We start from the raw sequence: 10,144 nt of genomic DNA, 5'->3' as shown, positions 1-10,144 counted from the left end.
CAGTCCAAAGATGTGCAGGTAAGGTGAATTGGCCATGCTAAATTGCCCGTAGTGTTAGGTAAGGGGTAAATGTAGGGGTATGGGTGGGTTGCGCTTCGGCGGGTCGGTGTGGACTTGTTGGGCCGAAGGGCCTGTTTCCACACTGTAATCTAAAATCTAATCTAGTTCCCTCCAGTTGAAATGAGCAATGTTTTTATTTAAATTTGTTTTTCATTCTTTACAAACAGAGACTGAATAAAACAATTCACTTTATTTAAGATTTGAAGTTATACATAGAAGCTTTGTTTGCATAACCAGTTTCAGAGGAGGTTGTCTCAATGCATTTCATAAAGTTTATGCAATGTCAGGTACAAATTATTAAGGAAACAATAGGCATTTACATATTGAAATTGATACATTTTATACTTACAGAAGTAAAGGCACATCTACCAATCTTCATACTGTGTCGACAAAGGCAAATAAAGCACTGCAACTGAGTATGGACTGTATTTAATGCCCTGACTAGATGCACATACAGGAAATTCAGACACACAACATTCAGAAAATTCAAAACATGATTTATTGTCCATTTTCTTAAACCATAAGAAATCATAAATGGTCAATTAAGCAGTATTGTTACATTCTCATTAATTGCTGGGGTTTTAAAACAGCTCCATAGGAGATAGCAGATTCTATAAACAGTAAAATATTCAATACAAATTCACCCTTTGCCAAAGACGCTAACCTTTCATTTTAAATGGATTAGCTTCCACCTTTAAATAAAGCAGAGAGAAATGTGTTAGCTGTATGCTGGTATCATATGGGGTTGTTTCAAAACCTCAGCATTTCAGTACAAATCTTTACAGGTATCTCTAGACAAGACTTTGAGCAAATGCATGATGTTCAGTTGCAAGACTGTGTCATTCCTCTGGTTGAGAATTTAATCTGGAAATATGAGGAATCCATTGAAGACACTGTCAGCTCCATCCATTCCTATAATTGAACTGGATTCAGATGCTTCAAGATGGACAAAATCATTAGTCTTCAGTTTAAGGACAACTCCCCCAGAACTCACCTGGTACATATTGTACACCTGATCACAGAAACCAACCTGTTTTACTTGATTGAGCATGATGTTAATACAAAGGTTACCCTTGGAAGTTGCATGATAAACAAAATAATACAAGCCTGGTATTTGGCACTGAAATTTTGCAGATCTTGGTAAATAATTGCCTTGTTTGTTGGTTATCAGTTTATCAAACTTTATTGGAAACCTCCTTGGGTTCGCCATTGTATTTCTAGCCATGGAGAAAGCTGACTTCAGGGTACTTGTGTGGTCTCCGACATCTCCTCGCTCACCCTTCTCCCCTCTTGCACCTTTCTCTCCTTTTTCTCCACTTTCACCTTCAGGCCCAACTTTTCCTATTGTGCCCTCCAAGCCTGGTTCACCTTTCTGGCCCTTGGCACCAGCCAGACCCGCTGCTCCAGGGGGACCTGTCGACAGAATACAATTGGGATTATATTTCAGAATCCCACTTCCATGCATTCGGACAGGTGAATATCACATTTCTCAAAATTCAGAATAGAAAGACAAGCCCCAAGTTGCATTATTTGACCACACTTACGAACAAAGAACGCAGAAATAAAACAGTATAACTCAGGAACAGGCCCTTTGGTCCACCGTGTCTGTACCAACCATCATGCTATTCTAACCTAGTCCTAATTGCTTGAACGTGGTCTGTATCCCTCTATTCCCTGCCTGTTTTTGTGTCTATCTAAATGGCTGTTAAACATTGTTATTGTATCTACTGCTACCACCTCTCCTGGCAACATGTTCCAGGCACCTACTACCTTCTGTGTAAAAAACTCACCCTGCACATCTGTTTTAAACTTGTCCCCTCTCACCTTAAACCTCAGCCCCCTAGTATATTTCATTTCTAACCTGGGAAAATGACCCTGTCCATCCACCCCATCCATACCTCTCATAATTTTATATACTTCTATCAGGTCACCCTTGATCAGGCTCTGACACTCAAGCAAAAACATTCCAAGTTTGACCAACCTCCCCTTATAGCTATTTCATTCCAATCCAAGCAACATCCTGGTAAATCCAAAATGAAACAGTGTTCTGATGATTAATTACCAAACTTGAAAAGTTAACTCAGCTTTTTCCCACAGTTACTGCCGGACGTACTTAGATTTAGATTACTTACAGTGTGGAAACAGGCCCTTCGGCCCAACAAGTCCACACCGACCCACCGAAGCGCAACCCACCCATACCCCTACACCTAACACTACGGGCAATTTAGCATGGCCAATTCACCTGACCTGCACATCTTTGGAGTGTGGGAGGAAACCGGAGCACCCGGAGGAAACCCACGCAGACACGGGGAGTATGTGCAAACTCCACACAGACAGTTGCCTGAGGCGGGAATTGAAACCGGGTCTTTGGCGCTGTGAGGCAGCAGTGCTAACCACTGTGCCACCGTGCCGCCCACTTAAAGGGCTTTTGCCCGAAACGTCGATTTTCCTGCTCCTCGGATGCTGTCTGACCTTCTGTGCTTTTCCAGCACCACTCTGATCCAAAAACTGCTGGCAATTTCTGTTTTTGATCCCGGTAAACCTCTTCTGCACCCTCTCTAAAGCCTCCATATCCTTCCTGTGTTGTGCAACAAGAACAACACAATATTCCAAAGGCGGCCTATCGAGACTCTTGTACAGCCACAACATGACTTTATAACTTTTGAACTCAATGAAAACAGTAAGAACTGGAGATGCTGTAAATCAAAAACAAAAACAGAACTTTCTGGAAAAGCTAAGCGGGTCTGGAGGCATCCGTGAAAAGAAATCAGAGTTAACATTTCAGATCTCATTCTGAGGAACCAGACCTGAAACGTTAACTCTGATTTCGCTTCACAGATGCTGCCAAACCTGCTGAGCTTTTCTAGCAAATTCAGCTTTTGTACTTAATGCCCTGACCAATGAAGGCAAGCATGCCTTCTTTATCACATTATCCACTTGTGTCACTACTTTTAGGGTGCTATGGACTTACACCCCTCTGTATATCAATGTTGCCATTTACTATATACATTTTTAATGCATTTGGCCTCTAGACTTACTTATGTCTACAATCATCATAAACTTATGGAGTTATGATCACTTTTCCCAAAATACTCTCCCATTAAAACTTCAATCACCTGGCGAGGCTAATTCTCCAATGTAATACAGACCCTTCCCTAGTTAGACAATATGCGTATTGTTTTAAGAAGCCCCCCTAGATGCACCAAACAAATGCTGCCTCATTCAACCGTCTGCAACTAAGACAATCCCAATCTATACTGGGGAAATTAAAATCACCTCCTGCAATAATCCTATTGTTTTTACATCATTCAATGATGTTTCTCATATCTTTTCCTTTGTCTCCCGCTGGGTATCAGCAGGCCTATAGTATAATACCATCATAGTGATTGTACCTTTCTCATTCCTAAGTTCAACCTGTATGACATTGCTACATGAGCGCTCCAAGATGTCCTGTCTTAGTACAGATATGACATTCTCCATAACCAATAATACAGCTCCTCCACACCTTTTACACTACTCTCTGCCATACCTGAAACATTTAAACCCTGGAGTCTGTCTTGAACATACAAATTAAGATCGACAGTTGGCCATTCGACTCCTTGAGCCCGCACCAATAAAATCTTGGCTCAGTATGTTACCTCTGCCTTTCTTTTTGTCTTTTATTTGATTTGTGTTAGGTTTGGATTCTATGTTTACAAGAATGTACAGAACAACCTCGATTATCTGATCAAGATGGGCAGGGAGAATTTTGTTTAGATAACTGATTGTTCGGTAACTGATTGTTTGAATAGTGCATAACATTTTTACAGGACCTTGAGATCTTGTTCAGATAATCTGCAATTCGGATAATTGATGTTCAGATAACCAAGGCTGTTCTGTAATCAGTTCCATGAATAAACAGATGATGAAAAACATGAGTAGCTTGTATTAATGACTTTTCCCTTTCCTTGTCATTTTGGGGAGTGGGAAGATGAGCAGGGTTTTTGACCAGGGAAAGATTCGAACTGCTACTTTTCCAGCAGGTGCTTAGAAGGACATTTTGAGAGGAAAAGGCAACAACTTGAGGAATGGGAAATCAATCTTCCATTTTAAAACTTGTAGGGAGATTGATTTGCAGACTGGAAATGTTCTGAATTAAAGTTCTGGATAACAGTTTAGTATTAACTTTTTGCCAGGAGATTATTGTATCTGTGTCACAATGCTTATTTTATCTCTTGTAACATAAGAAACTGGCTGTGAATAGTGTGCTTTTGAAGAATCCAACAGACAGTGATTACAGTGAACAATTACAGACAAACATTATCTTCCTTAGGCACATAAATATCTGGCTAATACAATAGAAGAGTATTTTCTGAATAGTGTCATGCTTCAAGTGATTCAACCTAAGATGAAGAATTAGATTATTATAGTCTCAGGTCACATCATGTGATACTGTGATGATATTATGAGGATGTCCTTTAAAGACATTTTGATACACTGAAAATGAAACATAACAAACATGCCCTTTTTCTTCAAAAGCTAAAAATTAATCCCAAGCAGATATATGTAGCAAAGGTAAATGTCCCATAATACTAGCAGACCATAAACTGTTCTCTCATTAGAAAGAGACAATTGATGGTTTAACTTGAGGGTCATCATACTACCTTAGGTGAGGGGTGAGGTTGAGAAAATGGTAACCTCAGTGATTGAATCCACAATGTTGGTGTCACTTTGCATTGTAGGCCAGCCATCTAACTAACAGGGCTAGCCACCCTTCAGCAGATCAACAGACATGTATTGTCAATGATCATGATCACTACAAGGAAAGGATATCACATTTTATTTGCTCTTAGTTGAGATATGAACCGAGAGCACTACAGATGTACCCTTCTAAGAAAGGTTTGGTTTGCCAGTGAGGATTTTAACTGGATGAAGTCTGGAAAGTTGAAGCTCTTTGAATTACCTGGATGTCCTTTCCTGCCAGATGGCCCATCCTTGCCATTTTTGCCAGGTGCCCCAGGCATTCCAGGTTGCCCAGGGGAGCCGTGAATGCCAGAAGATGCCGGACAGGTATCTTGAGCTGATGATGCCACCACCAATAAGAGGAAGACCAATCCCACATGTGCCATGTCAGGGAGCACTGTAAAACTAAGGTATACATTCATTACGAGAGTACAACATGCCAAACAAAGACGGTGCCACTGATTTATCTTGACCTGCAAACTCCAGTACAAAAATATACTATTCCAAAGTCTGTGCTAACATTGAAAAAAAAACCCAAAGAATTGCACATCCTGGAAGTCTGAACCAAAAGTACAAATTCCTGGAAAACCTCAGCAGATCTGGCAGCATTTGTGGAGAGAAAGCAGTACTAACATTTCAAGTCCAGTGACCCCTCTTCAGAACTGATTGTAGCTAGGAAAACGTTGATATACATGTTAGTGATGGGGTGGGGGGATAGGTGAGTGTAAATGTTAGGTGGAGATGAAGCCCAGACAGAAAGATTTTTAGTCAAGCAAAGTCAGAAGTCATATGCCACCAGATTGTAGCCCAACCAGTTTATTTGTAATCTTAAGCTTTTGGAACACTGTTTCTTCATCAGGTGAAGTGGAGAGAACTTGACAAAGGAGCAGCGCTCCGAAAGCTTGTAATTTCAAATAAACCTGTTGGACTCTAACTTGGTGTTTTATGACTTCTAACTTTGCACACCTCAGTTCAACATCACCACATTTAGTCAGGCAGATAAAAGAATAGGTAAAAGTTCAGCCTGGGAGAATCAATAGCTAATGCGAACCATTAGTGGCTGACAATGGTTTGGTTGGGGTAGCAGCTCATGTGATGACAAGGCCTTGTGTGTGGGGGTTGGATAAAGACATGGGAGAAGGTGCTCAGGTCCTGAAATTATTGAACTCAATGTTAAGTCCTGAAGGCTGCAAGGTTCCCAAGCAAAACATGAGATGCCGTTCTTTCAGCTTATGCTGAGCTACACTGGAGCACTGCAGCAAGCCTGAAACAGAGATGTTGAGTAGGAATACACTGCTGTGTTAAAGTGGCAAGTAACAGAAAGCTCCAGATCAGGCTTTAGAGGCTTCTATAATGACTCTATTCCATTCTTCTAGTTTCTCCATCTCCAGTTGCATCTGTCACTCTGATGCTGGCTTCTACATGTTTGCCTCCAAAATGTTCACCTTCTTCTTCAATCGAGAATTCCTCACCATTGTGGTTGGAAAGGGCCTTCAGTCATGGCTGACCCATCTCCCACACTTTGGCCATCACTCCTTCTCTTTCCTCTGACAATAGCTATAAGGTCTCCCTGGTTCTCACCTGCCATCCTACCAGCATCCATATGGTGGAGATAGCAGCTAATAATTAGCAAAAATAATTAGCTGCTATTTCCGCCATCTGCGGTGGGATGCCACAATGAGACACATATTTTCCTCACCTCCCTTGTCAGCCTTCCACAGGGACTGTTACCCTGGTCCAATTCTCTTCCACTCCCTACACGTCCCCACATTCCTACATCACGTTTCTATGCAATCGCGGAAGGTGTAACATCTGCCCATTTCCCTCCTCACTATCCAAGGCCCTACACTAAACTTCCAAGTGAACTCGTGATTTACCTGCACTTCACTTAATCTAGTCTATTGTATTCACTGCTCACAATGTCATCTCCTGTACACCAGGGAGACAAAATACAGACTGGTTGTTCACTTTGACCTTCTGCCCTGTCTGCAAAAATTGCCCTCAACTTCTTCTTGCTTGCCACTTCAACACATGTGTTCTCTGGCCAATATCTTTGTCATGGTATTGCCACAGCGCTCCAGTGAAGCTCAGCACAAGCTGGAAGAACAACACCTCATTTTCAGTTGAGGATTCTGCAGCCTTCAGGACTCAATATCGAGTTGAACTATTTCAGGACCCTGAGTGCCTTCTTCCATGTCTTTACCCAACCCCCACACATGAGGCCTTGTCATCACATGGAGTAATAACACAAAAAAAACAATCGTTTTCAACCACTAATCATCCCCATTAGCAGCTATACATTCTCCCACACTGACCTTTAGCCATTTCCCAGTCTGACCAATTGTTTTTATCTCTCTGTTTGAGCTCCATCTCCACCTATTATTAACTCCTCTCCCATCCCCGCATCTCATTTTCAGCAACCTTGATACCAACCTTTTCCTAGTTACAATCAGTTCTGAAGAACTGAACCTGAAACATTAACTTCCCTTTCTCTCCACAGATGTGGCTAGACCTGCTGAGTTTTTCCAGCAATTTCTTTCTTTCTGTGCTAATGTTGATGTTGCTATAGAGTATGAACAAGTGTCACTCAAGGGATTTTAATTTTCAATCTTGGATTCTATTTGAATGGCTAAAATGGTAAGTGATAAATCTCAGATGAATGAGATGAATGGACATAAATAGTTGGGACAAAACTATTGCTTTTGAAGTGCAGCCTCTTTGTGAATAAAATGCTCACAAACCTTTTCAGAATATAGAGGAGACCCGTGAGCCATTAATGTCTCAGCAATGTCATCAGCATCAGACAGATTTAACTAACCAGGTAAAGCAGCTCAGTCCTGAGAATGTATGTGCTCATTCTCAAGCAGTGATATGATGTTGGACTGACATGCTTTGTTCTATCTCATCTGGCACTTCTTTGCATTACAAAGGGACACTGCTCAATAATCCTCTTGTTGTAAAGTAGCCATCGCCATGAATGTCACAATGCCTAACCTGTGACTGGATTCCGATTTCCTGATAAGGTCATCTCTGACTATGAAAGTGTCAGATTATCTTCCAGTGGCTAGCAGATCCCTTCCCAAAGATGGTTGGCTAGATAAAGTTCAAGATGCTGATTTGAACCCTTGACATCTGTGCCCCACAAGAAAACCTGAGCTATAACTTCAAAGCTCAACTCTCATCCTCTTTTGACCCAGGATCCGGTTCCCGTGAATCTGACCATGATCCAGCTCCTTGTAGGAGTGGCCCAGATCTGGCTCTGGGTTTTGCTGGTGTGATTGTAGTGTGGGGAGAAAGTGAGGTCTGCAGATGCTGGAGATCAGAACTGAAAATGTGTCGCTGGAACAGCGCAGCAGGTCAGGCAGCATCCAGGGAACAGGAGAATCGACGTTTCGGGCATAAGCCCTTCTTCAGGAAGTTGTTGTTACTGCCCCTATCAGGCATCAGAGTGAAGTTGAACATCTGGCCTTGATCTGACCTGATCTGTGTACTTAAAATGGGCCTTGCTTCCTTACTGGGAATGTCCTTCTAAGTTGCACCGGTTCATGTTAGGAACAGGATTGGATGAGTAAGTGGACAATATAATTTTCATTATTCATTTCCTGCTTAATCATGTAGAGGCCTAAAGATCAGGGCCCAGCATTTCACCAACTGGGGAAACCTATTCTGTTATCAGGTAAGGGAAACACAAAACAAAAAGTGAGTCATCTTCAACATGGAATCCATTTTCAACATGAAAGGGACTGAGCAAAATGGCAGTTGATAGTTATGTTGCTTTGGAATTTGAACATGAAGTGCCTCCTTCTTCGAGCTCACAGTATCAGAGAATCCTGTCAGTGCCATTCCAAAAGGCATCCAACACAGACCTACACCCCCATTCTATTCCATACCCGCACATTTACCATGGTTAACCCAACTAACCTGCACATCCCTGGACACTGTGCAGCACTTTAGCATGGCCAATCCACCCTAACCTGCATTTGTTTAGACTGTGGAGGAAATCGGAACACATGGTGGAGATGCACACAGAGGCGAGGAGAATGTGGAAACTCAATGGAGAGAGTCGTCCAAGGCTGAAATCGAGCCTGGTCCCTGGTACTTTGAGGAAGTAGTGTCACTCTGGAAGGAAATTGATTGGCAATATCGGCAACACACACCCACCTTTAGTGGAATACACTGGCAAGGCCAAGCCTTTATACACTGTGCTCTGGAAAGTAACCCAGTCCGCAGTGGACATGATCAGAGGTATGCAGACCAGCCTGTTATATAGCTTAATGACCCTGAAGATTGGCTCATTGGCTCAAAATGCCCCTAGGCTTAACAGAGGGGAATTAGGCGGGATTCCAATTCCCAATGAATATTTATTTACCAGTGCAGTCATGTGCAAATATACAGACACAAATGTGGTCAGGACAAAATTCTGCAGCTTTTCACAGTTAAGCAGCCTTTTTGTTCTGTAAATTACTACTCATATATATAAAAAAGAAAATCTTGCTGATTTACCTGAGATCTATTTGGCATTATGCCCTCAAAGCATAATAAAAGTTTGTCCCCTTTCCCAGGAGAAGAACCAAGTGATTTAAATAAAAACATCAATAAAGTGGAGAGACAAGCTGTTTGAAATTATTAGACAATCCTTAATTTGGGATCAGCTACTTTAGTGTCAAGAAATTACAACAAATTTCAAGTTTTTATAAATATTTTATTACTTAAAGGATTTAAGCTCAAATGTAAACGATATCATATTTTCAGAAATAACAATTCTGTCCCCAAATTTATTCAACACTCTCTGCACAGAGAAATATCTCTCCTGAAAGAGTTAACCCTGGATTAACAAATGCATTACACAGACCTCGAAACACTCATGAGTATTTCAATTCAGCAGCATTTATATATACAATTAGATTTATTAAAATATTGAAAAACTGTTTGATTTTGCTAGATCTTACCTTGAATGCTGTCTGAAAGTTTAGTGAAGAAATGAAGTTGTGAGAGATATTGCACAATTCTGAAAAAAACACTGAGAGACCAAAAGAGGGAGGTCCAAGCTGCATGCATACAGGATTGGAATTGGCAGCTGGCAAAGCGATAAAATCCTTCAGAATAGCACCAGTGAGTTCAGTGAAGATGAATGCCAAGTTTCACTTCCCCTTTACAAGACATTTATTGTGAGTCATGCTCATTTTTGTATTTTGCTGTTGTATTCATTTAATGATTGAAACACATGTGGAATTGGAATTACCTTAAACCTTTTCTAAAAATCTGACCAATCACGTGAATTTTATATGTTTGTGCTGTTTCCAGTTTCTTCCATCCTTTGCTGAAATAGTTCTGTGACTGCCACACACCTTCCTACAACTCT

General features: G+C 41.2%; 1 protein-coding gene across 1 annotated transcript; it reads right to left on the bottom strand.

Annotated features, from left to right (window-relative positions):
- Positions 1 to 230: 230 nt before the first annotated feature.
- LOC122540174 (complement C1q subcomponent subunit B-like) lies at positions 231 to 9,882 on the bottom strand. The gene is made up of 3 exons (XM_087980657.1): positions 9,732 to 9,882; positions 5,003 to 5,187; positions 231 to 1,473 (listed from the first exon to the last, which is right to left on the bottom strand). The coding sequence occupies exons 2-3, from the start codon at positions 5,166 to 5,168 to the stop codon at positions 920 to 922; spliced, it is 720 nt and encodes a 239-aa protein (XP_087836783.1). The 5' UTR covers positions 5,169 to 5,187; positions 9,732 to 9,882; the 3' UTR covers positions 231 to 919.
- Positions 9,883 to 10,144: the final 262 nt, after the last annotated feature.

This window comes from Chiloscyllium plagiosum, unplaced genomic scaffold, assembly GCF_037043375.1.
Source record: "Chiloscyllium plagiosum isolate Xiang-an unplaced genomic scaffold, Cpla_swu_hap1 HiC_scaffold_37, whole genome shotgun sequence".
Lineage (NCBI taxonomy): Eukaryota > Metazoa > Chordata > Chondrichthyes > Orectolobiformes > Hemiscylliidae > Chiloscyllium > Chiloscyllium plagiosum.
The sequence above is the reverse complement of the archived record's forward strand: the minus strand, read 5'-3'. Positions and strand labels throughout refer to the sequence as shown.

Bases quoted from the DNA above. Each gene is read 5' to 3' on its own strand.
- LOC122540174 (XM_087980657.1), bottom strand. From the start codon at position 5,168: ATGGCACATGTGGGATTGGTCTTCCTCTTATTGGTGGTGGCATCATCA. The intron at 1,474-5,002 runs GTAATTCAAAGA...TTCTGTCGACAG, and splicing joins TGGCAGGAAAGGACATCCAG to GTCCCCCTGGAGCAGCGGGT.